The sequence below is a fragment of the Chelmon rostratus genome, chromosome 12, assembly GCF_017976325.1.
Source record: "Chelmon rostratus isolate fCheRos1 chromosome 12, fCheRos1.pri, whole genome shotgun sequence".
NCBI classification, from domain to species: domain Eukaryota; kingdom Metazoa; phylum Chordata; class Actinopteri; order Chaetodontiformes; family Chaetodontidae; genus Chelmon; species Chelmon rostratus.
The window spans coordinates 7302763-7330651 of record NC_055669.1 but is presented as its reverse complement, the minus strand read 5'-3'; the positions used below and the strand labels follow the sequence as shown (position 1 = coordinate 7330651).

Sequence of the window (27889 nt, the reverse complement as noted above, 5' to 3'; positions counted from 1 at the left end):
AGGTGACCCTGATAACAAAAGGACGCACGACCCACCCACTATCTTTTGCAGTTGTAAATCCCAGAGAAGCTGTTTATCTTCATGGTATTAATGCATTCACTGACATTCACAGTGACAGTTTCTCTGGTGTCAGGAGTGTGACGCAAAGTGCTATCTATTTCTGTATCTGTGTGTGTCACAACAACATCTGTATTCCTATCTGGACTCCGATTTATGACAGACGTGGGCGTGGTTCATACCAGAAGCTGTTAGAAATAGCTTGGCTGCCAGCAAAATAACATGTTTTAACCATGTCGGGGTCTTGAGTGTGAGACCATCGTCATAATGAATGGAGAGCGGGCAGAAGGAAGGAAGAGAAAGAAGAGAAGGAGAACCGCCATTACGTTGTCATTTCTTCACTCAGTTTCACACATCCAGATGTTCACTGTGATTCCACACCTCTCTGTCTGCCACCCTTACCTATCAGGAGTGATCTTCCAGAGATTTCCAGAGAGCAAAGGAAGTGTTTTTCAGCGATTGCTAGTCTTTAAAGCTGCTGCCGCAGTTTTGTTCCCATCCATTTGTTTGCATGACAGTAGTTACTAAGTCCCCTAACTCTTACGTGTCCTGCTTGACGCTGCTGCAGGCCTCGCTTTGCCTGAACACACTCGAGCAGTAGATACTCGCATTGCATTGTTATCTTGTGTTGATTGTTTTTAGTTTATGCTGTTTTGTGTTGTCGTTCATGCTCATGAATTTCTTGCCAAAAGTCTAACCAACCCGCAAGTCAGTGGAATAAGCATATGGTCCACAGGCAGGCATCATCGACAAACCAAAATGACGAAGATTTCATTGGGAGACCAGCGTGAAAAGCTGGATAAACCTTTGTTTTAAGGTGAGGCAGCTCTCACTGTTACTCTCTCTCACTGCTGTTTGATGAACTGCGCCTCTGCTCGTCTGGCTCATCAGTCCTTTGGTGATCAGTCTGACATTTAGCTTCAGTGCGGCACTTGGCGATAGCTGACACGGGAGCAGACAGATGGCTGCGGATGGCGAATGCGTCACGTGTGGCTGATGAATGCAACTTATTAAATTCAGTATTGACACAGTTTGTTCTGGGTGACATTTTGCTTGTTTACACTGCAGTCATCTCATGTGAGTTTTTAAACTAATTTAAGCATCCAATGTCTGGTGTATTTTGAGCAAAGACTTTCATACGCCTGACATTATGAGCATCCAGGATGAGAGAGGATCTGTGTTTGTGACATTTGTGAAGTCGCTTACTGTACGAACACCTTCAGTTCTGAGCTGAACCTTAATCTGGTTGACACGTTGCAGGACACACAATCCTTGACGGTTTTCCAAGTTGTGAATAAGAAAGAAATTGTGAGCAATTCCTGAAAAAAATCAAAATTATGGACTGTAAAGGTCGTAAGTCACCGGAGAATAGACTGTAGATCTTATTAAGGAACCAATATTGAAAGATTAGAAGATATCTGTGTATCCACACACTGACTCAGCCAGTCTGATTCATTCTGTATGAGCTGCTGAATGCAACAAAACCAACCATTACCTTCTTGTTATGGACAGTGTGTTTAGCTATTTCTATTATCTATGAGCAAAAAAGTAGATAGTGACAATCAGATCAAATATCATGTTTCATGAAGTTCTGCTGCACATTTCCAAATAATTCACTTGTTATTTCAGGCTGCGTTGTTTTCTCTCCAACCTGTCTCCCGTTTGATATCTGTCCTTTTCCTTTTCCCGTTGCTAGGGAACAATAGAAAATCTGCTTCCAGTCTAGTCGGTTTTCAGGGATGCAAGAGGAATAACAGACAGGTTCCAGGGGAGGGAGTCAGGGTCGCCAGCTACCGCGACCCAGTCTGAGCCGCGGTGATTTTTAATGACAGGTTGTGCATGGGGTTTGCAAGATGAGGCTCTTCACAGCCTGAGCCGTTTGACTACAGGCCTCATCACGCCGCATTACAATAAAGCTCCAGCTTAGCATATCACCCCCCTCGGGGCGCTGTATTGTTGGAGTCAGGAATGAGAACCACCGCCGTTGCTTGATTATCTCGCTCATCAGGGCCAAGCTCTCTGCCGGAGGACACTGCGGCGCTCTTAGTCAAGGTGTCAGAATACGGGCATTCAAACTCAAAGCACGAGCAGGGAGGCAAAGTTGAGGATATACATGAAGATCACGAGTGGAGAAAAGGTCCAGAGCCAAGCTGTGTGCAATTTACTGTACGTTCTCAGCCCTTATTCACTGTGTCTGTCACACCTGAATTCAAAACACAATGGAAATGTGACAGCGACAGCCAGATATGTAGGTCAGACAATATCAGTTGAATATTCTCTAAACCCCTCCCCTGGGCAGTGATTGTCCAATCACAGCTTTGTGAATGTAAATGTTTTTTTTTTTTTACTTTTACAAAACTAAAAATATAAAAGCAAAAGTGTATAGAACAGATTAAACAGTGTGTTTATCTTAACCAATTGCAAAATTACACAATATGTGTACATGACAAAAACAAGCTAAAGGAGTCATATTTTATAACTCCTTCCATATTTCATTCTATTTCCCAGTGATTCCCTCAGAACACTTTTCTTACAAAGTTATGTGCACTCATTAATTCAGAGCCCTCTTTCTCCTCTCTGGCTCTGGACAGGCTGTTTTGAGTTCTATCCAGTTCTATTTGAATGGAAGCAAAAGTGAATTTCAGACAGATTACATGAATAAATTACTCTTGTTGGGAAGCTTGTATTGCACTTACAGCAGCATAAGTTGTCGTCATCTCGAGTAACGTCACCTTCTCTCTGGAGCAGAGGCATTTTTAAATTTTTTTTTTTTCCCCACCTGTATTCCTCGTTGACCTGCTCCTACTCTGCCTCTGATCGGCTGTGACTGTGACATTTAACCCTAACCGTCTCATTCTGCATGCCTAAACCAACCAAACCAACAGAGGCAACAAACACCAGCATGGGAATGCCATTGTGAAAAAAAAACATGTTCGTGTCCATGTCTTCCACAGGGTGCAGCTGTGAATATTAAAAAGTCAGCTTCAGTATTAGCATTAGCATTAGCTTACGCTAGCATGCTAATGCTGATAAAATCTGCGCTCATTGGCTACAATTTCTGTTTACGTCTGGATGAAATCAAACCATTGTTTCAAAAGTGACGAGAATCTCAAACAGTGAACCTGCCGTTATGTCCCGTGTGAACAACAACGGTAACTCAATGTTTTTGGGCTTAGAACGATCACTTAGCGTGTGACTGAGCCTGATTCAGGTTTATTCCACCAAGGTGAGCTCTCTGTGTGCACGACCACTTTATAATCCAACAGGTCTATGATTCAGACGCCACCTGTGGCTCCACTAGAGCTCAGAATAGAAACATAGTAGACATTTCCACAATAAGAACAGTCAAAATCCTTTGACTGAAGATTGAGCTTTCCTAACCTCACAAGCCCCAGGATACCCATTCAAGACATTAGAAGAATTTCAAACAAAATGTGAGTCTGTCAACTGAAAAAAAAAGAGCCTGTTTTTTTTATTTTCGTAAATCCCGAAAGCTTGCTTTGAAAGATTCAAAGTTTTGATCTGACAGCTTGCTGTAAAATGTATTTTTATATCACAGAGGGATTTGTAACCTACTTTTAAAGCCATTGAGTGCCACTCGGCTTGGATGGTAGAATCCTCTCCTGCACTGGCACTTGTACTTGTCCAACACAAATCCATGGCCAACGATGGGAGTGCACTGGGAGAGAGAATGCAGACAAAGACAAGCGGAGATTAACACAACGATCGGTGCTCAGACGCTCTGGTTGTTGTCAACAGGAACATCACAGGAGGAAGCTGCATGAAGAAGAAATAACCTGATGATCAGCGACGATGGTGACTCAGCCAACGTGACTCTGTTTTGCTTCTATGAAATGATTGATTTTTTTTAAATGATTTATTTAATGACATTTTACAGGCCAAAAGAAAGAAAATAACCTACAGATTGCTCAAAAATAATAGTTAGTTGCAGGCCTACATTAATAAAAACCAATTACCTCATCCAGAAATGAAAATGAACCAGAATGAGGTTGCAATAATTCTGGCTGTGTTTATTGTTCCAATCACACGTTCATCAGTATTTTTGCCATTTCACAACATGCTTCAACATGCCTCTTGAGTAAATATGAGCTATCTGGTGTATTTGCATTTGTAGGAAAACACTGTCCAGATCTGGATGATTCATGGTGACTAACAAAGGGATTAGTGCAGCTTACTGATGGTGAATGCTGTAACATTTATAATGCAGGAGACTAAACATAGACCACAGTGTTTGACAGACTCAGAAATCAGAATTTGAATATCATACAGGGTCTCAGTGGCTATTACAGACATCACAAGATGGTTTAAATACAGTTCCTGTGTGTTTTTTTAACTGTCTGCTGCTGATCACACTCCTTCAAGCTGCGGTCTCAGTTAATGAACTTGTTTCAATCATGTTATTGAGTCTCCTACATCATCTACATGCTTCTCTGCAGCGTGAAGCAGCAGACGCCCCAGTTATAAACATGCCTGGCGTCGAGGGAAATCACACGGCTTTGCCAAGTAACAGGGAAACTAATTAATATCTAAATTAAGAATTAAGGCTTGTTTGCAGAATTAAAGCGTGTCTGCATAATTCCAGCTTGCATTGATAACTGTGGGAGCTACACGGGCTTACGCACCATCTGGAGCGGAAACACACTCAGCGACACGCACACACAGGCACCAGTAGTGGATAGTGCACACTCATGTGAATGCACATATCCCTGTGCTAAAATAAAGCTGCAATAAATTTGACATGAACGCACATCAATAGTGCATTACATTGCATGCTAACGGTGAAAACAGTGTATCTCCTCTGGGATGGCTGCTGTGGAGAGCAGGACTATATTTACACTTCATTAATCAGTGATAGACTCTTCATAGACTCTTTTTATTTTTCTGATATTCAAAGCTGAGCCCATGGTGAAGAAACAGTTTGACATTTTGGGAAATATTTGCTTTCTTTCTGAGAGTTGTGTGAGAAGATCGATACGTTCTCATGTCTGTATTGCGTTTATGTGGGGCCAGGAGTCAATAAGCTTAGAGAAGACTGGAGGCGGGGGAAACAGCTGGCCTGGCTGTCTTCAGAGTTCAAAAATAGACCAATCAGCACCTCTGAAGCTCAGGAATTAACATGCTGGATCTCGTTTGGTTACCACAACTCCTCATTTTTACATTTTGTCTGTGTAGAGATCAAACAAATGGAATACAGTGGGAGTCTACCCTCTGTTCCCAGGCTCTGAGGTCAAGTTGTGTTGATGTGTGTTAACAGAATATTGAACTGGGGAATGTAGGACCCTGGGAACATAGATACGCTCCCATACATTGTTGCTTTATAGGCTCTGTTAGGTGTGTATTTGAACTTTCATGCTCGATGTTGCCCCTAGCTTCCAGCCTTTAAGCTAAGCTAAGCTAACCTCCTCCTGGATGCTACGTCCGCCTCCAGCTATACTACTGATGCATACATGCAGTGCCAGCAGAATAGGTAGAACAAGAAAACCTCCTGTTATTACTTGGGACATTGTTCCAAGAGGGTTATTCCCACTGCTCCCATCCTTGTAGTCACACCACTCATTTAGCTGAAATTAACTGCTTTTGCTGTGCTACCTTTTTGAAGTAGCTCATCATCAAGTGAAACCAGATACAACCAACAACCAAATGCTGTATAGGGGCTTTGGTGTAATATTAATTCCATTACATGCAAAAGGGACAGGAGGTGTGAACATTAACGATCATTACTGCTCGGCTTTGCTCTCCTTAAACTACATCTCAGTTTTGATGGGATTTATTTCTATTCATGTCTTTATTTTTTTTAGTGGTTGAGCTTCCTGCAAAGCTTCCTCGCTGAACTTCAGCACAGATCAGTTGTTTTTCAAAGCTGACAAACCGCCCCAAATCTCTAAACTGGGAAGCGGCGGTAGGAGGGCTGGGCTGCAGAGGGTATAAACGCCTGAACTGAAGTGTAAGTGGCTGACAGAATAAACAGATACAGTAAATCACTGCTCGGGTGTTGCACCAGTGAAGACGAGCAGGCCTGGGAGTTGTGATGCATGTTTCCACTTTTTGGAAGAAAAGATGTGAGCTTTACACCTCGGAGACTTCACCTCTTGTTTTTTGCGTTTTTCTCATAAGTTGTTGACTGACTGAAGTTCACGGGTACTGTTCTGAAATGTGAACTGTGTCAGGTGGGGATCCTTTAAGCTATTCTGGTTTAGCTGTAAAAAAAAAAAAAAAGAAAAAGAAAAAGAAAAGAAAAGAAAAAGAAAAATATGAGCATAGTGATCGTATGAGTGTGTGCTCAGTGTGTGTTTCAGCTGTTTTCTATCAATAGCTAGGAATCCTTCTTGAACATTTCTGCCTCTTTATTTCCAGCCCGTCCTTGTAATAACGGAAATCCAAGGCTAATGGCCTTAAGAGGAATAAGTGTCATCAGTGGCCTTCACTAGAAAGATCCAGTCTGACTGATTGTGTTTTACATTCACATACAGCCGTTGTGAAGCTACTGTGCAGTATGTCTTTTTATGAAAAACATGATTCTGCACACTATAATCAACCACAAAGCAAGAGAAGATATTCAAGAGAATTTTATGGCAAGCTTGGGAGATATCTGTTGCTTTTTCATGACTGCAAAAAGCTCCAAATACGAACCACTGAACAGCTGTTACGGTAGCATAATCCATCACCATTTACTGTAATTCCACATTATTTTATTTGCCCAGTGGCTTTAACCTGCAGTGGGAACATTTTAACTTACAAGAAACCCATCTTATGAGCCATAATAAATCACGACTAAGTGTCTGCAGCCACACTCGAAGCTCTGAGAGGCAGCACTTTCAGCTAAATGCATCACGCTAACATGTTCACAATGACAACGTTAACATGCTCATTAGTGGGTAAAATGTACCATGTTCACCTCATCCTAGTTTAGCGTGTCAGCACGCTAACGTTTGCTGATTAGCACTGAACACATGAATGGGCATGCATGCCCATTCATTGAATTTTTATCTCAGTCTGGACCAAAGTGGTGGACCAACATACTGAAATTTTAAGCCATGTTGCTGGTGTGGCTATAAATAGTTCTGCATAGATGAGAGCATCTCATTCTCCCTAAGAGAGGAGGGCAGATTCACTTTATTTATGCTAATAAAGTATCCGTATGGTGACTTCTCCCGCCAGAAAGTCAGGAATAGAAATTAAAGAGCAAAATTGAAAACTGCCATAACATCATGAGTGCATAGTGCAGAGGAAGCTGGGCACACATATACCGGGGTTTGGGGGTTCAGACGTCCAAACAGTTACAGTATACATGGGATGCTGCTACAGCAACCACCATGATGCAGCTTTGAGTTACTAAATCTCACAACAGCATTGAGAGTTTTTATCCAAACGTGTCATTTCCATGCTAAGCTCACTTGTTTGTTAAATCACAGTTTGCATGCAAAACCTGGATTTTAGCAAGTTTAAAGGACAGAAAATCAGAGCCAGTGTGTGTGTGTGTGTGTACGTGTGTGTGTGTGTTTACATTCTGCGTATTCTGTCTCAGGAGATAAGCATACCTGTGAAATTAAAGTCTACAAAACACAGGAAGGGGTCACTGCTTTGAGCCAGAGCCTGATCATTTTTTCATTCCTCCAACCCAGAACGAATCTGGGTCTCGGCCAGGTCGATTCTACCTCTGACTGGAGGAGCAGGTGGCGAGCCGAGGACTCAGCCTCCCTGAGGGCCACGAACACAGTTGGAGTCCAACTTTGAAACTTTCAACATCTGCCGAGCCGAAAACATGTGAGACGAAGATAGATAGATAGATAGATAGATAGATAGATAGATAGATAGATAGATAGATAGACAGTCCTACCAACCTGCCACACACACTCACGCACACACACATGCACACTAATGCAGTTCACCAGCAGCATTTGTTGTGGACTTATTTTCTGCTTACTCCAAAGGAAGTGGAGAATCATTAAGATAAGACATACCCAGGGACAGTGAGGTGGGCTAGGATGAAATATGATGCTTATTTTAGACCTTTATTGGACTCCGTGCATCCAAATTGTTGCATTTATTAAACCTGTCTGTGCTGCCGTGGCAGAGGCAGCTCTTGGTTCCCGAGTGCATTTTAATGCACAGCAAATGAGAGTGTAAAATAAATAAGCCTCTAACTAATTTCAACCTTGAACGAGAGGAGCAACATTGTTGTTTCCAATCGTCCTCCACAACTTGAGCCCATACATCTCTCAAAACTAGATTGAGCACAGATCCCAGGCGTCTCATACAGACAACACACATGTCACACAGGAGATTGACAAGGACCATCAAAACTAGATTAATGTCACCCCGCACCCCTGAACTGCCTCACTAGCACCCCGCTCCGTATGTCGTCTATCACCAGCGCTGCTTTTTTCAGCAAAATTAAACACACTCACGCAGGAACACACGCAAGCACATACACACAACAGCACCCACACGCATGCACCTACACACACACACACATATCTAAAGGCAGGGAGTATAACGGTGCCAAGGCCAGCCTCGTTTTTCCTCAGCCACCATGAAAGCGGAATGAAACGGTCGTTTGACGTGTCTCAGTTTGATGGATCACCTTCATCAGACCGCAGGCTGAAAGTGTGAAAGTGTTTTATAATTGCACCTTACTTTGGATGCAGTGGGGGCTTTTAATTCTGCTTTTTTTTTTTTTTTCATCACACTTGACTGGCAGGGGCCAAGGTTGCGTTGTCAATCACGGGAAGTGCAAAACACCTATATTTTCAGAAGGCTTCCCTGGGGAGGGGACATTTTATTACAGAGCCTGTGATATTAACCTAACTCTGAATAACAGTTCTGTTTCCTCTCCTTCATTTAGCCTGACATTGGGTTCACCTTATCCCACTTCTGTTAGGTTATTTAGTTTTGTTTTGCCCTCACAATCAGTCGTGTGTGACGGTGCAGTGGAGGTTGCTATGAGCGGTTAACTACGCATTTTTCCCAACAATCGAAGAAATATGATGATTAAAGATGATGATGATGATTGCTTTGTTAGTGGACCTGCAACAACCACATAACTAACCTCATCCACAGGTGTCGCCATTCTCATTGCCATATTTTTCTCTCTGTAACTGATGAATGTCACCATAAGGTGATGAGTCTGAAAGGAAGCTGTTGCTCTTTGATTCCACATGAAGACTAATGCCTCAATTATGTTTTTTAATTGTTCTGCATTTAATTTCCACTGTGGCCTAGGCAGAAACGTCTCCATTTTTCACAGGAAAAATACATATTATAAATTAGACCCAGCTGTTTTCAGGACTTTTAGGACGACATCCCCCTTGACAAAGTTTGGGAACTGATGTTCAAACTTAATCTCCACAAATATCAGAACATCAGTCATAACTGAACAGCCCCATAAGACCCAGCTAGCACTGGCTATTCCAAGTCCAAACACAACAACAGAGCTCGATACAACGTGCAAAACATCCTTTTCATGCGAGTAAAAACAATTCCTCCACGGGCTGAAAATGAGTTATCTGCAACTTTCACACGGAGGCCCCTCATGTTTGGACTGCGGCCGGCGGTACCTGTTTCAGTTTTCACGCCGCGCTACTTGATAAAAAGCTGTGAACACGACACCAAGATGGGAGCTGGCAAGAGAGAAAAGGCGGGAGAGGGAGAGAGAGAGAAGAGGCACTCTGCGTCCCTCAGAGATCTATAAATACACTGAAAGCATTAAACCCTAAAAGCATTACAATCACTCTGTCCCCTGGGCAGGGAATCTGCCTGCTGCTGTTTCACAAGACGACCAGCCACTGAAACAGTGGATGTCTGAGGAGAGGAGACCTTGGACTTAAGCCTGTCTGGAATTTCTCCATCAGTGTTGGGAGGCAAAAACTGCCACATATGCTGGGTTATTGATCGGTGGCTTGTGGCGGCTACAGTGCTGTGACTGGAGATGGAGTCACCACGGCTGAGCTAAGTGTCGGTCTCCCCGCATCCTTTGAGGACATTAGTTGAGCAGGAGTGATGGGGTTGTGAATTGAGAAATCCGGAGCTGTGATTCATATTTAAGGTAGTTAAAGGGGAAAAATGTTTAAAATGCTTCCACTGATTGGCTGCGCAGCCGTCGGGAGTGAAATGTAAGTCTCGCCTGGCGTTTTAAGACTTACGAGATGAACCCTCAGCTTTCCCACACAGACATCTGGGTGGGTGGTCCCCAGCTCCCTGCATGGACTCGACTGGGAGGCCTCACTCAATTAAGATCCAACTGCCGCTGCCGACTTGACAGGCTCTTACATTTTACCGTGGCAGCCGCTGAGCTGCAGGCAACAGATTAGAGAGTGAATGGTGTTTCTCTGTGGAGGATGAATCCTCCCTGACGCCTGTCCCTCTCTGCTGTCACTCCTCGTCCCTCCCTCCCTGTCTCGTCCTCCTCTCCATGCTATATGCTTCCTTGTCCTTCCGCTCTCCTTGCTCACTTTTTGCCACAATGCGTGCGTCATCAACCTAATTAAAGATCAAAGAGGAAATATGCTGGCCAGAAAATACTGCAGAGCATATTATGCACAGACTACCAGTAGTTTTATGGTATATCTTTGAGTTAAGCAAGTGTCCGGAAAGCAGATATTAAATTACCATTCCGGCTATTTATTAGCAGCTTAGTCGTAATTTGAAAGGTGGGGGACTTGTAAGAGATGAGTCCAAGTAAGAGTGGTCAAAATCAAAACAGATGAGGTCAAGATTTCCTGTGTTTCAGTTCCTGGTTTGGGTCAAGAGCTGCTGTCAGTGACCCAAAGCTGATCAGAAAAGGATTGGGACATTCCTTGTGCTATATGGTATCTTCTGGTTTAACAACCTCAGAATCAGTCAAACACAGAAAAAAGAAGAGTATCGTCACAGGAGTGAGGCGGAGGTGACCGTGATGGCTGGGCTTTGTGCATCCAGTGGAATCAGATTGTACCAAAAAACTGCACCAGCTGAAGTCCAGGAAAAATAAAACCTGGAGGAGCAACTACGGAACGAAAGAGGGAGCTCATTAAGGCCTAATGCCCCCCGCCATCTCTTTCAAACTTCATACCTCCAGCTTCTGAGAAAATACAGAGACACTTTACGACCCACGTCTAGTTAAGTCATTTTGATGTGTTAATTTGACGTAATTCCCCTTTAAGATTTTCTTAATTGAAATTTCATTAGTGAAAAATAATCCATGCCATCATGTATCCTGCTCAGACTCTACAACACCTTGGTTTCCTAGCAATAGTCTAATGTGTGATGCATTTAGCAGTGTCACATTTCAATTCAGATCAGGACCTTCTTGTCTTTTCAGAGTAAAACCTGAGGCCAGTAAACACTGTCAGACATTAAGAATTCCCTGGCCATTCTCTTGCAGTATTGTTCTGCTGGATGTTTCATTAAAGGATGGAAAGCCACTGCAAAATTCCCTTTTTAATAAAAGCGTTTTTGGTCACTGCACCAATATCGAAAACGACTGAGTTACCGTGAGGTGTGACTCTAAACTACTATGTGTGGTGTTACATTATTAATGTGGTTTTCATATTGACAAAGGTCCAGCAACGAAATTCTCATGATAAACATTGTGTTCAGTGAGCGACTACCACTCCGAAGGTGTGTTGCAGTTTCTCCACATCGGGCTGCGTTTAATAACCTGGACTTTGCTTCGACCCCCATTAGCCACCAACATGTACAGTGTAAGAAAGACTTATGATTTAAGATTTATGCCAAAGTGACCCACGAACTTGAATCATAACCTTTTGTGTGATGCTTTCACACCAGACACTTTGCAGTGCCACGTTTTACATGAGTGGGCCCGGAGTCATGGAGTCAGTCGTACAGGAGGTGTACAGGATCACTCCAGGTGGAAATGGGTTTTAATGGATACGGTGCTGTATGGTGAGTGACAATGTGAATTCATGCTCTGTTATGTATGTTCCCTGCAGCCCACAGGAGAGAAGCGTGTTTTTGAACACTGGATATAGCTGAATGCACCAAAAGCCTCTTACATTTCCACAGCTGTAGAGTAAAGCTCGCTTCATTAAATTGGGGGTTTATTCGCCTTGGTTTGACCTTTTTAAATGCATTTTTGCAAATGCATCTTAAAATACAAACCCTAACAGTCTCTTTGATCATGAAAAAGAGAAAAAGAAATACTTAAACACACACACATGCATGCAAGGCCAGCTGGTGTACAGTTGGTGTACACATGCACCGAGTCTTGAAACACTTCAACCCAGCTTTAGCTGTAGAGCTTCAAACTCCCCGAGGAGCGATGGAGAGCCTCTAGCAGAATAAAACAGAGAGAGGAGAAGTGAAACAGGAAAAGACAGAGCAGAACAGGTTATTTTCTATCTCCTGCGCTCCTCAAGTCACCTTTTTTACCTGCTAGAGATAAGGCGGGTAAAAACAGGTCTCGCCAGCGTCTGCTTTCCTGACAAATGCAGAATGACATATCTAAGAAGAAACCCCAAATCCAGCATATTCCTTCTACCTAAATATCCATTACTGCTAGCATCCTGCACAGACTTTTTTTTTTTTTTTTGCAGTCTTATTCAGCTGGGTATCCTGTTCCTTACATACAGTATTTTTACTGACTTTAAGACTTTTGAAGTTTAAATCCCCTTCTTTCTCTGCAATGTGCCAGAGACGATAAGGATTGCAAAGACACACCAGCGAGGCAGGGACAAATATTTAATTTATGTCCTTTTTTTCACCTCGTACTGCGTGAGACTGCAGAGCCAGCCTGGTTTCTTGCGGCGGGGCAGCAAAGGGGCCACATGTGTCCGGGCAATTAATTTTTCAGAATAAAGGGACTCACACATTGCTACGGATTGTAGCTGAGCTGCAGCGAGAAGTCATGGTATTGCTGCTTTCGTCTTTGTCAGATTGTGGTTTCTGTATCTGCATGGAGGTAAATCCACAAATTTAGGCGTGAGGTGCGAGGAGGTTGCAATGATAACAGCCGAGGTCACCGATTTATGCCGAGGAGGACTTTACTGCCGGACTTCAAGTAGTAGAAGGAGGCGAGGAGTGCCTCTTAACTATAACGTGGTTAGGTCAAATAATTAGGCTGGCAGAAAGCAGAGAATGGCATGTTGACAGATGGAGGCATCATTTCTGGCTTGTCTTTTTGCCCTCCTCGGAGGAGTTAATTGGCTTCAAGAAAATGGAGACAGAGAGACGGGGGGCAAGGGTGATGGAAAAGGCAAAACAGGAAAACAAGGGTGCAAGAGAGAGATGAAGAGGGAGTGCCAAAGACAGAGCAAAATTTGGCGGAGTGAAAAGCCATGGAAACAGAGAGCGTGGGGAAAGGAGAAGAGGAGGTGTAGCTGATTGAGAAGAAAGAAGCGAGAGGAGAGACAGAGGGGGTAACCCTCCTTGGCTGTCACAGCAGTTTACACTCATTAGCAGAGCTCTGCCTTTGAAGCCCTTTATCTCTAGCGGCACGTTTCACAGGATGGAGAGAGAGACAACACACACACACACAGAGAGAGAGAGACATGTATATGCAAATATACTGCACACACATCGATGCTTCCTTACATTTAAAAAGCACACACAAAGAAAAGCAACACGCAAACATACTCGGACGCATCCGGTGGCAAATCACACGCAATAATCATTCCTCAAGTCCTCGTCTAATTATATAAGCAGTGGCTCCTTATGTAAGATGCTTCCCCTACGACTGACTATCCATAATGCATGAAGTCTTGTATTTGGTTCACGGTGACACATCCTACCGTCCTCCACGGCCCTGCTGTATCTGGGCAGACCAGAAAGAAGGCCAAGAAGAAGAAGAAGAAGAAGAAGAAGAAGAAGAAGAAGAAGAAGAAGAAGAAGAAGCTCATGTAGCTGAGCGAAAGGATGCTCAACCGTATACAGCCAATTTAATCCACAACTCATAGTTAAATGGTCTCGTTGGCACTTTGTGAGCGCCCCTCATTGGAACCAGCTAAGTTGGTTTTCATGCCAAAATTGTTTTTTTTTTTTTTTTCAGTTAATCTTCACTCAAGTTCACTTAGGAACTTAGAGAGTCTTAAACATTCACTAATCAGTGTGTTTTATATTAACACTGAATCAAATGTGTAACGTGAAAGGGGCTGCTTATAATTTAGGGGGTTAGGGATCAGGGTTAGGGATCAGGCTTAGGGATCAGGGTTAGGGGTTTTACATATATAAAGAGAGGCAGGTGAATGTATTGCTGCGACTTGCAAGCGAAAAAGACAAATATTTTTCTCAGGGTTCTGGATGTGTAAATAAACAACTGCCTGCTAACATTTTTGTGTTTACAGCTTTTTGTGTTGCCCCCGAGTGGCAAAGAAAAAGGCAGAGCCATTGCCAGAGCAAACCTCCTCAGGTTTCATTACCGCCTTCATAACAAAAACAAGACACGCTGGTAAAAACAGGCTATTCACCATTACACAGAATAAACAGAGGAGAAAAACTGCTGATTGTTGACATTAAAGTCGTTCAGCTACAAACTGACTGAACATCGTGGCAACAATGAGAAGGGAGCTGCTGTGGTGATAGCCTGCACACTCTGCAGAACACATGATGCTCCGTCACATTACTAGAGACCGTCTCCTTATTATGTTCCTCTCTGAGACGGAGCCTCAGGGTGTGTTCGTACTTGATGGGGAAAGCAATGAGCCTCACATTGACTTTCCACAGCCCATTTCCCAAAAAATGTATTTAGCAAGATTTAGAAATGAACTGTTTTCTAATGGGGACAAAAAACAGTTCTTTTCCACTTGGCCTGTGCTAGCAAGCTAAAAAACAAACAAACTTTCTTTTGTTTTTATTAAAGTTTTACCTTAATATAGTATGTTGAGTGTGGGGTACTGAGATACTATATTAGTGCCAAAATCTCACTTCCTGGAAGTTCCACCCACTTTGATTTGAACGAGAACATTGAGGTGAAGCCCCAAAAGTACTTCACCAAAGTGTGAGCAATGGGCTGGCTGAACAGCAGCTGGGGAAAGGAACGAAAAGAGTGAACCATTCACAGAGAAATAACACAAAATGACAAATGGCACGGTGAAACAAATAAAGCACTGCAATAATACGTTTAAACAGACTCACCAACAGGGGCTATAGACTGTTTCTCAACAAACATTCTGAATAATCCATATAATATGAACATAAAGGCTAATTTCCAGTTGTTAAGTCGCATTTAGTCCATTCACTCCCTTTTTCAAGATCATGACAACTCTTCATCACTCCCCCTGATACCACGGTGATATGATTCTCACCTCTCGTTATGTAAGTGATTGAACTGACAGTCATATTACAGAAGCTAAAACCCCATCAGCGAACTGTCCACCCTCACGCCTCGCCACATCCTCAGAGATCAAAGGTGATGGAAGCAGTTTTGCCTGAGACAACGTTTTACTTGAATGGGTTTTATGTGTCGGTGTGGATATATTGGCCCGCCAGTTGGTCCACCACATCAGTTCAGAGCGAAACGTCTCGATAACTTCTGGATGGACCGCCATTAAATTTGACTCATTCATGGTCCTAAGATGATGGATCAAAACGCATTGGTGATCCCCTGGCCATGAAAGACCCCACTCCCTCTCTGTTTACACATACAGTGGGCAGCTGTAATGTATCTGAATTTATTCTACAAGTAACATCAATTCCTATTGTTGATTTACTTACAAAATGTAATCATCCATAGAAGGACAAGATGACATTGTTAGAAATCGAGTTTCATGGTCAATACTTGTCCCCTCTAACAAAACATTTGTAATGTAATTCACAGTTTTAATTCTGAGCCGTTTTCAAGGTCTTAATTCCTGCTTCCAACAATCCTACATGTGAAACAGTGAGAGACAAATAACACTGCTGATTCAAGATGGCACTGAGTCACTCACTGCCGCCGTTTAAGGAGAATCATCAGAAGACGAGCGTAACGAGTGGTAAGCTCGGTAATGATGCGATGAAAATGTCCTGGTTCATTTTGATTACAGAACACAAGCAGTTTAAAAGCAAATGTTTGCACAGAGACTAGGAGGTACAATTGTATGCACTTAAATATGAACAAAAATATGTATGCTTTCACATACTTAAAGGAGACACCTTGGGAAATTCAAAGCATTTCCATGAAAGTGGTCTTAAATGGACAGGCTGGACGATAACTGCAAGGCTGCCTCTGCCCACTGCTGCAACGCCACACACACACACACACACACACACACACACACACACACACACACCATCTGCACATACAGCCAACACAGATCTGAACAGAGGAATTACAGAGCTATAATCAGCACTACTCAGATTTTACCAGACATCAGTCACAAGAGAGTTGCTTATAAAGCTGGAACAATGCAGAAGAAACAGAGCAACAGATCAAGAAGAACATGGAGACCTCCTGTGTCTCCTCTGTAGGTCCTCCCCCGCCCCGCCCCCCACGACAGACTGAGAGGGGGGGGGGGCACACAGACAAAGAGCATGGTCAATTATTCACCACATCTTGCAGCAATCCATTACACTGCATTTATTATACATCATATGGCCAGCGACATGCCATGCAAGCCTGAGCAGCTACTCTCCCCTGCCGGAGCCAGAGAGGCTTCCTGCAATACATCACATAAAACTAACGCACTGGCACCGACATGAGCAAGGCAGCAAAGGCACAGACGAGACCAGGCACTGACAAAGACACACACACACACACACACACACACACACACACACACACAGCACACAGACGCTCTAACAGACACTAGCATGATGCTGGTTCCATCGCAGCGGTCACACACAGGTAAAAACACCATGCCATGCCATGTTTACATCATTATGGACAGGGACCATTGCTGAAGTCTATGGACAACTTTTCAGGTGTGTGACATTTTAGCTCTGGGGCTCCAGTCAGTCCACCATGCTGGTCCAAACTGAAATATCTTCAGCTATGGGGTGGCTTGCCATGAAGTTTTGTACGGGCAGAAGATTTAACCTACTTTTAGTGGGCATCCCCTGACTTTTCTTCTAGCGCCACCATGAGGCTAACATTTCCATATAGCATACAGACATTTGCATTTAGCTCAAAGCACTGCTGCGCCTAAGTGCAGCCTCGGAGCTGCTATCATGGCTGCATCCTGCTGGTCTCGTTGAGACGTCTTTCCTTTGAGGCGCTCCGTAGATATCACGTTACAGCCACTGAGGCTGAGTGAACGGGCAGCTTTACTCTTTCAGCGTTGCTCAGTTAGCTGACGCTCTCAACCAGGGAGCCTTACAGTGGGGTCAGGGACACTCTGATATGGGACATGCTTGTGAGAGGAAGTGGTGAACAGCACTAATACAACAGGAGAGGCTCTTCTCTTGTCAAATGCCTCTTTCAAGCCTTTACTCTTATATTTGCTTTGATCGCAGCGCCTGATTTTAAGGAAATACTGAGCAGACTGGAGGATGTGTGGGTGAACGAACGATTGCATGACAAAATAGACAAGTGAAGTGAAAACTAGATCATTTCCTGTTATTGCTGATTGATCGTGATCACGATAAAAACAGATATACTATAGAGCAGACTCACTTCCATACTGGTGAGATTACAGCGGTGAGTCCCAGCGAACCAGCCACTGGTGGAGCACTGGTCGATGTCCACATCCTGCAGGTTCACGTCCACACGAACGACACCCCTGCCAGAGGGACAGAAGGGAGGAAATGTGGAGAAGAAGGAAGGCGGGGAGGAAAGAGGATGGTGACGGGGTGATGAGTAGAGTTAGAGTAAAGTGATACAGAAATAATAGATGGGATAAATGATAAAGAAAAGAAGATTATTTAATGGGAATATAAGTAAGGCAAAATAGAAGGGAATGTAAGACAAGAGAGAAAAGCAAAGGCAGGGGAAGAGTTGACAAAGTTGCAGCAGGTAAAGCAAATCAGCGTGAGGGAGAGGAGGGAGGAGGAGAGAGGAGGAGGGAGCAGAGGTGGAGAAGGCCAGAATGAAAGAGAAGAAAATTAAAAAGAACAGGAAGAGTGATGCTCAGGGGAGGTGAGGTCGAGGAAGGAAGAAGCAGGGTAACGGGGGTGGTAACAGAGAGGAATGAGTGAAATAGATTGAAATTAAGAGTGATAGGAGTGATAAAGTGTGAAAAATGAAGAGAGGGAGGGAGATAAAGGTGAAGAGAAAAAGAAACAGAAGCAAGGTTGGAGCTTTAATAAATACTTGCTCTACAAGGTTATGCTCTTTCTTGCCAGACATGCACTGAGAGATGCACTCGGTTTAAAGGTTATATTGTTTTGGCCGGAAAAGGACACACCAGAACATTAAGCTGTCTGCAGCTCTCTCCTCACTTCTTTAATAAAACAAAAGTTTCCTCTAAAAAGAAAGAACAGCTTGTTTTTACATTTCATCATCATTCTCTTCACTCTCAACCTCTGGCTTTCCTCTCTCATACTATATGCCAAACTACTAATAGCCCTAATTTAACTAAAGATCATTTATCAGTCTTCACAAGCCAGCATTTGAGTGATGCTAATGGTGTGAGGTTATGGGCCTGTATCATGACTGCAGACTCTCGAGCTGACTCTGGAGCAGACTCTGGAGCAGTCCCTGAATCAGACTCTGGAGCAGACTCTGGAGCTTACTCTGGAGCTGACCCTGAAGCAGTCTCTGGAGCAGACTCTGGAGCTGACTCCGGATCAGACTCTGGCTGACTCTGGAGATGACTCTGGAGCTGATCCTGGAGCTGACTCTGGAGATGACTCTGGAGCTGATCCTGGAGCTGACTCTGGAGCTGACTCTGGAGATGACTCTGGAGCTGATCCTGGAGCTGACTCTGGAGATGACTCTGGAGCTGATCCTGGAGCTGACTCTGGAGCTGACCCTGGACCTGACTCTGAATCAGACTCTGGAGCAGACCCTGGTACTGACTCTGGAGCTGACTCTACTGACTCTGAAACTGACTCTGGAGCAGACTCTTGAGCACACTCTGGATCAGACTCTGGATCAGACTCTGGTGACTCTGGAGCTGACTCTGGAGCTGTTCTGAGTGTTTGCCAACTGGCTGAAATCGTTCTGGTGAGGCCAAGCTGTTTTTAGTGAAAAGGCTCTGATAAACCCACTGTACACTACCTGCCCAACAGACAAAGGCAGCTACTAACTGGTAAGCAAAGCGGAGCATTTAGCAGGAAAAGAGTCAGGTATTTTCCTCAGGAGGTGGTGGAGACCAAAACAGAGCTAAAAAGACAGTCAATATTGGACTTTAATGCAGCAGGTGCCCAGAAACAAATGAATTTCTGCTGGATGTGCTGGACTGTGTAGCATTAGAGAGGTGTTTCTGTTACTTTCTCACCACACTGATATAAATGGGGTGGACAAAATAATAGAAACACGTGTGAATATAATTGAACAGCACCACAAACTGCATCCTCCAAAGTGATCCTAAAGTTGAATCAGCAGCATCTCTCTGAAACCATTTCAACAAAGGCTGAACATTATAACCTCCATGGAGGGATAATTTACTGCAGGGCGGGTGTTTAAGACTGGAGCAGTTTTAGCTACTAAACAAGCAGCTGAGTGTAATTTCCTAAAACAGCAGGGCGCTGTCATTTTTAGAAAACTTGCAGTAAATAATGTCTTCATTGATGTTTTTTTTAAAATTCGGTGCTCCGAGGAGTACACAAGATGGGGTGTTTGGGATTGACTCAAAATAAACTACAGTGCCCATGTAATGAAGGAACATGTTGCCCAATGTGGCTTTTAATAGATTCTGAACAACAGTGAATCTCTGGGGCACAGAGGAATAAGATATATCAAGGTTTGGCTACGCAGACAGTATTTGTTAGAAGGCTCAGTTCATTGTGGGTGTGGGTGTTTTCATGGGATTTGTTGAGAATAGGACAGAATATCACCAGACAAATCCTTAAAGGCACTGGCTTGGCTGGTTTAGTTTAACTGTGGCCACTGCACTGTCTGGTGGAAGCTTTCTTTATTTTGTGGTTCAATATAAAGTTTTAAAAACAGTAATTACACATGCAGTGTGCTGTCTGCCTTTTGTGTGTTCAGCAACAATGCAGACACGGTGTTTTCCCACCAAAGGTAAGAAAAATTCTCGTGTTTTCTCTCTGCTTGTAAACCCAAACATCTCTGCGGGATGTTGGTGCAGTTTTAAAGTTCAATACATGGAGACTGCTGGCCTGTGCAGCGGTGAGCCATCACAGATCCACACTGTGAAGTGTATAAGGTGAAATACTGTTCAGGGATGTGACTGCAATACAGCATTAGAGCTAAGTTTACTTTAGCTGTTGCCGTATAGCTTGCTGTGTAGATCCAAGGAAAGCTCAACTGTCGCTCTCACTCCCTCCTGCAAAACTATCCCGCTAATTCCTCCACCATCGTACAAGCTGAAATTTCAAAAGCGTCCTCCATCCCTTGTCTTTCTCTCTCTCCTCTGTGGTTGGGTGGATGAGCCTGACACCCGTTACCTCCATCTGTGTGCTGGGAAGTGGAACAAACAACGAAGGAGAGAGGCTTTGGCTACAGGCTCTCTTCATGCACAACCGGAGAGAAAGAGACAGAGGCGAAGGTGTTGATACCTTAGACTGACAGAACGTGTGTGTGTGTGTGTGTGTGTGCGCGCGCACGCGCGCTCCAGTCTGTGTTTATAGGTCAAGGCTTGGTACGGACGAAGAGCATCTGAGAACCTGTGGATGTATGTAAGGTAGGAGCATCACAAAGCAGAACTGCACCGTGGATAAAGACTGATGTGGTTGTTGGTTACGATCGTGTTAAAATCATCATCAGCCTCAATCAAAATCACTTTATCGTGAATTGTCAAATATAATGAAACAGGTTGTGCAGCTTTAATTTATTTAAATCATTGCCAGAACAACTAACCTCACTCTGTTTTTTGGCTAACAAATGATAACAAAGTGTAGACAGATAACAGATCGCTAGCCTCTATCTCAGGTCAATGCTAATTAATGCTGAAGCCAGTTTTTCCTAAAATTCAACAAACATTTATCATAAATGCTCCTTTGCTTCCTAGCACAACTTGCAGAGCGGAGCGCTGGGATGCTTCTGAAATGTGCTGCAGGTGGGCTCTGTGTGGCTTTACACAGTGTTGTGAGTTAACTGCTAATGTCAACATGCTAACATGCTCAGAATGACATGTGACATGTCAGGTGGCATGCTGATGTTAAGCAGATAATGTTTACTCTGTTTACTATCTGGTTATAGCGTGCTAGCATGCTAACATTAGCCTTGAGCATCAAGGGCTTACAGCTGAGGCTCATGGGAATGTCATGAGTTTTGCAGGTATTTGGTATTCCCTGACACTAACCCCAACCTTTTGGTATCCACATTAGAATTTGGATCTGAGGATGGTGCTCGATGGAAAGGTAAGGAATCAACAAAGTTACTACAATCCATCCTGAATGATTTTCTTTTTGGTGGGCCAAACATTTTTATCCCTTTAGCCAAGCTGCTAGTGTGGAAAAAGCATGGAAGGCTTTGTGGTGTGTCAAAATGTTTGGCTAAGGCCTCCTAGGTGAAATGACAAGTCTATATGAGAGTCTTGCTCTTTTGAATATTGAGTATTTTATTTTTATCATGCAGAACTTTTCATTTTCTTTCCTGTCAGAAATGGCTTTCCACAAGGTGGTGCTGCAGGTGTTCCCCTCTTTTCTGCTGAACGGGATAAGCTTGTTAGAAATGTTTATTATTCATTCAGTGTTTCCACCACCTACTGTGCAAAACTGCAAGCTGCAAGAGCTTCATGAGCTCTGGACACTGTTCTAGCTGTTTAGTGCTGTTTCTTTATCATCCAACCCCGAGGTGAGGTTGGTGAGGGCTAAGCTAAGATCATTTGTATTATCCACTGCGATGTCTCAAAATCATATTGTTTCTAATTTGCATATATCAAAATGGTATTTGTTGTACTTTAAAGCCGGCTGTGATTCCACTGTAGACTGAAATAATCACATCACCTTTAACAGTTCTGCTAAATGTAAACTAAGCAGTGTCCTGCTGTGCCTCGCCACAGTCGGTCTCTCCCGGCCTCGTGACTCTGCTTCAAACCTGCAACGATCATTTCCACTTTGAACAGGTTTACAAAAACTAGAGGCCTCTCTACATGTACACTGAGTTTGAAAATTTGGTCTGGAAGTACAGTGAGAGAGGAAAAAGAGATGAGAAAGAGGTTGCTTTGAGGTAGAAAATAGAAGACATGGTGGAACTGACGCCATCATCTACACTAGCTTACGCTTTTCTGTACAGAGCCAACCAGCTTTCTATTTTTAGAAATGTCATCACAGGACTGAAATGAGTGGAAGAAAAGTTGCAGACCGCGAGTCAGATTACAAGAAGTGGAGTGAGGAGGAAAACAGCATGCATCCAGTTCTGCAGCTGCAGCCAACTGAGTTACAGAGTGTTTCTCTCTACACGACACACTCCTGAGCAAACACTTTATGTTCTCTGCTAACTTGGCTCCCTCTGCTGACATCATAACTGTTGCTATATTACACTACATCAGTCCTAGACGTTGGAAACAATAATTTGATAAATCATTCCAAATTAATGTCCCCTTACTACTCCTTTTTTTTCAAGAGTTATCCACTATGTGACCTCCTCTTCATCAGCAGATAGAGTTTTCTCAGCTGTCTTGGAGATGTTGACATGTGAACTCAGTGGATGTTATGGTTGCATCCACAGCATTTTAAGCCTTTTTTACAACAGGAAAAAGCTAGTGAGTTAACTTTGAGTTGAAATTTTGTCAAACTACTATTTTTAAGGTGAGACTTTTTAAGAATGACTTTTCAACTTTAGGTCAACATGGGATAAAAGTCCGAAAAGTGCTATAGATATAAACATAGCAAGTGTGTTTGCATCTGGACTCATCTCCATGATAAAAGCTTAGTGTCAAACTGCATTACTTTAGTCTGTTTGTCTGGTTTGTTTTGTTTTTGTAAGAATGAAAAACATGGCTCTGATAATTACATACCATGTCCGCCATCAAAACGCCAGCCAACACTTGTATATTGTTTTAAAGTGCAGAAGCAGCATTCAGATATTCCTTTCCTGTCTCTGACAAATCACAGTCACTTGTGAAATGTCACAATCGTTTTAACACTCACTGAAAAAGCCTCTTGGCTGAGCTTGAATAGTCAGTTGATTAATTATGAATTCATTCGCTGAATTCGTTTAATGAAACTTTACATTAACAGATGCTCAAGGCAACTGACAGAAGCAGATCTCCCATTTCAACCAGTTCCACGTCCTCGTCACTGCAATGTTGATGGTTTTCGACAGGCAATATCCCACATCCTTCGTTTTTGAGACAAACAAAGCATCAAAGCCAGAAATATGCGAGCTGTTGCAGCAAACTGAAACGGACCAGCAACTCAAATGTGAAGTGTCTCTCTTCACAGTACATCGCCTGCCATGTGAGCTACAGCTGACGACCATGATGATTCTGGTCAGACTGATTCTGTGCTAACTCCGCAGTCATCCTCGTCACACCTGGATGCTGTGCAGCGGTGACACTGACCGCAGCACAGCTCCCAGGAATGCCCAGAGCAGCTCCGGGCCACGTCACGAGTTCCATAACCCAAGACTGACTGTCCCCGGAGCAGGTAGTGATGCAGCACTTTGCTCAGGGACACGTCAACAGGGTGGATGAGTGCCAACCCGAGGCCTAAATCACAGGCACGACACACTGCTGCCTACAAACCACTGAGCAACGTTTATGTGTCATCCCAACAAAATGTCACCCACATCCATTTGTCCTGTTTATCCTCTAGTTGCAGCTAAGGTAGATTTTGAGAAACACTTTGCTGGAGGTGTAAGTAGACGTGGGCGTGAGTTTGTGGTGGAATTTTGGCTCCAGAAATTGAGACGGTGTTTGGCACCAAGGACGAACCGTCTCTCTTTTCTATAACATACGTCTATAACTGACGTATGTGATGGTATTGAAGTGGACATCATTGTGTGTGATGCATCTCTACTCAGACGGATGTCAAGGTTTAGTTCACCTGAAAAATTCAGCTTCATATTGCAGTTGGTGATCTTTCATTGTTTATTCATGATTGAATTGATCTTTTTGAGACAGTCTTGGACTGCAGCCTTGAAGTATGAGATCCTTAGGTGATTTTACGCACCTAACAGCTGTCCACATGCACACACACACACACAAATACCAGCGTGTGCACATCCCTTCACCAACAAACACACTTGTAAAGGCTGCAGTGTTCATTAGATGGTGGGGCCAGCGGTAAAGATGCACAGCTGGGCTTTGACAGGCAAGCATATTAAATGAGAAAGGTCTACCTGTGTCTCTGAAGCCTCTTTCACACCATCTGTTTCTTGCATCAAGGCTGCAGCTGATCAGGATCCATATTTACATGAAATCCCACGGTGCATTACTGTCAGTCAAATGTGGTTAGTTCTGGTTGACTGTTGGACTGATGTGATTTCAAGAGCTGGAGTTTCAATGTTCAAGTATACTGCAGCCTAGAAAGTGTGGAATACCTTAATACGTATGAAATTTGAGGGCCACAAGTGCCATCACAAAACTTAGGAAACACAAAGTGCATGTTTTGCCTCTCTCCCTCCCTCCCTCCCTCTCTGTTTCACGCCCTTCCTCTCACCTGAACTCCGGCGCAGAGTTGCTCTTCAGCCCGTAGAAGCCAGCAGACAAGGTGAGAAGCCAGTGAGGCACAAACGCGCCGTGTTCACACTCCAGGTACGGCGCCGACCACTTGATCTGGTTTTTGTCCAGGAGGTAACTCCCTCTCTCCGGGACTCGTCTGTGCATGTGTGATCTCCTCCCGTCCCTGAACTCATTAAACCAGTCGGACTCCGGGCTCCTGCTCTTCAGGTGACGGTGCGCGGAGCTGGACAGGTCCTGCAGCACCACCTCTTTCTCGGTTCTGGTCGCCTGGAGGAAAACGTGGGGCCCCGGCGTCGGCGCGTCCGCGTGGAAGGTCACCACAGCCCTGTGGATTTTGGGGTCCCCCTCGAGGATGCTCTGGACCAGCGCGTGGTACCAGTGGATGTCCCTCCGCAGGGTGTGCTCCCTGGACCTGTTGGCCTGCAGGATCATATTCAGGAAGTTTGTGGCGTGCGCCACGGTGTCCAGGATGCTGTGCAGGGAGTAGTGGGAGGCGACGTGCAGGCCGCCTCGCAGGCTGCTCAGCTCGTACCTCCGCGAGCAGTTGACCTGCTTCAGCGCCGAGGAGTCCCCGGTGTGCAGGAAAGCGGTCACCACCCTCGGCAGGTCCTCCTCAATTTTGTGCGCCACCACTGCGCGCTCGGTGGCCGGTACCGAGTAGTAGGTCGGGTGATAAACCTGCTCCCTGTTGATGTTTTGCGTGCTGAAGACTGGCGGGCTCTTCTCGTCTCGGTCATTATCCGACCACTCCACGTAACCGTAGTTCGATCCCAAAACCAGCCCCGTTTGCAGGAGCAGCGGGACGACCAGGAGAGCCATGTCGTTCCTTTTCACAGGCGCAGAGAAGAAACCGTGGACCTTTGGCAAAGTGTGGCGAGCATAACCAAAGCCACGCTCTGTCCTCCGCTGCTTCGCGGGATTAGAGACACTTTAAGTAGCACTCAGCAGGGAATGTCCTCAATTTCATGGCCACGATCGAGCTGGAGACGATGAAGGCTCCCCACTTCTCATCCTCCGTATCTTCTTTCCGCGCCAGAGGAAACGCAGACTTTTCCTCTCCCCTTCTCCGTTTTCACAGAAGCACCATCTGATCCAAAGAGCCGCACAGACACCCCCCAGCCCCCCGAACTCCTAAAAAAAAACCCAACACTGACTCTCCTCCGGACCGCAATCCATTCACATGAAGCGTCCTAATGACCGAGCGCTCACGGTCTCGTCTTCCTCCTTCTCGGAGAAATCCATGTGAGAGGAGTAGGATGACGAGGAACGGAGCGAATTGTTCTTGAAGTTCCGTCCCTCCCAATAAAACCATAATAGGCCACCTAAAGCGTCGCCCACCGGCGTGTGTGGTTGTTTCTCACTGCCAGTCTGCCGGAGGTGGGCGGAGCGTGGGAAAGACGGGAGCTGTCCGGTGCTGAAAGTAGCGCCCGTAGGAAGAAACGCGAGGGTGGTGTTGTTGTTGATCATGATGATGGTAGTGATGATGATGATGATGATGAAGGGCTCTCGCTGATGAGGATGGAGGAGCAACCTGTCAGTTAGACTGAATCTAGAATTAGAATACAAAAGAATAGTGTGAATGAGACCAACCACGCACATGTGAGACTGAAAATGCTTTTCCGTGTATAGTATGTGGCCAAAAGTATGTGGATGCATAACCATTAAAAAGTCCACTTCAAAATGATGAGCGTTACAGTTTTTCCCAACTGCTTACTCACACCTCTAAAAATAAAGGCACTGCATTACCACGCTTTCCTTAAACTACACTGGTTTTATTAAACCTCACGGTTTCCCATCAGAGCCAAGCACTGATTTTAACATTGTGGGCTAAGCTACACTTCTATCAGCCTGATTGTCCATTGTCCTTTTGCCATGTTGGTCTGTCCTGCACATAACATTTATCATATGTCTGTCCATCCTGGAAGAGGGATCTGTCCTCTGTTGAAGTTAAAACAACATAACTGAAAAGAGCAGAATGAAACAGATACCGTCATATAGAAATGAAATACAAGAAAGAAGAAAAAGTTTATTGCAACAAGAGGCTGTGGATTTGTTTTTCTCTCACACTGTAATTACATGGTGAAAAATCAGTGATTTAGCTCTGTTCTTCATCACAAAGCACATTTTGTTGTGATTATACTGTAGATTTTGTAAAGACTGACAATGTGTTTGGAAACACAGGTTAATGGTAAAATGCTGTGAAAGTGATTTTAAAAACAGTCCATGTAAATTTTAGCAACAGCAAAAACATGTTAATTTTACAGTAACATAATGGCAACCCTGCTGCCAGTTTTTTACTATGTTTTTTTTTTTTTAACAGGAAAATTTCTTACAGTGTGGGCAAGCTTGAGTCTTCTCCAGCTTCCAAAGTGCTGTTTAACCGGATGTCAGAATTACTGCTGGACAGATGGACAGCAGTAACAGGCAAAGCAGGGCCCTGCTCAGGGGCCCCAGAGCCACGGGGGCTCCAAAAGTCCCAGATCATATTGTGCCAACTGCCTTTTGGTAATTTAATTACTTACATGTATGGTATGGAATTTGTATTGCTAACAAATTGCTAGTACTTATTTTAGCTAAGGCAAATCCTGCAACATTTGCTGATTATCTGGCCTGTCTTGTAGAGGAGTCCTGTGCTCATAAGAAACTTGTTCCAAGAGAAAATGGTTTAAAATAAAGCTACCACAAAAGGACCCAACAGCAAATTTTGCCCATGAAGTTAGCAAACCTCATACTTAAAAACCACTGTATCTGTCTTTCAGTCATGTTTCCATCATTTTTGGGGACATGACATAGACTTGACATAGACTAACCTGAACCCAAGTCTTGTTAAATGATTTACATTATGGGGAGTTGTGTTTTGTCCCCATAAGTGAGTCCCTACAGTCTGATTGTGTAAACTTAATGTCCCCACAACATTAGTAATATATGGCCACACAAACACACATGCGCACACATGCACACACACAATTCTATTAGAACAGAATTCTTTTGCATCACAGCCTGGTCAGAGCTCCATGTTCTCACCGGAGTTTGCCTGAGGGGGCCAAACAGAGAGATTTCTACATTCGGCCAAAAACATTTGCCTGGATAACACACAACTTGAGCAGAGAAACCTTGAACACGGAAAGCTAGAAAGATAAACAAGAACAACAACAGAATAATTAAACACAGCTCATCTAAACAACATCTGAACAGAGACTGGT

General features: G+C 44.0%; 1 protein-coding gene across 1 annotated transcript in view; it reads right to left on the bottom strand.

Moving 5' to 3' along the window:
• gpr158b (G protein-coupled receptor 158b) overlaps positions 1-25505 on the bottom strand; it is a 53648-nt gene extending 28143 nt beyond the window's left edge. The window contains exons 1-3 of the mRNA XM_041949750.1: positions 24664-25505; positions 17606-17711; positions 3634-3736 (exon numbers count right to left, since the gene is read on the bottom strand). Of these exons, the coding sequence (XP_041805684.1) occupies positions 3634-3736; positions 17606-17711; positions 24664-25505 (1051 nt within the window). The remainder of the gene's footprint in view (positions 1-3633; positions 3737-17605; positions 17712-24663) is intronic.
• Positions 25506-27889: the final 2384 nt, after the last annotated feature.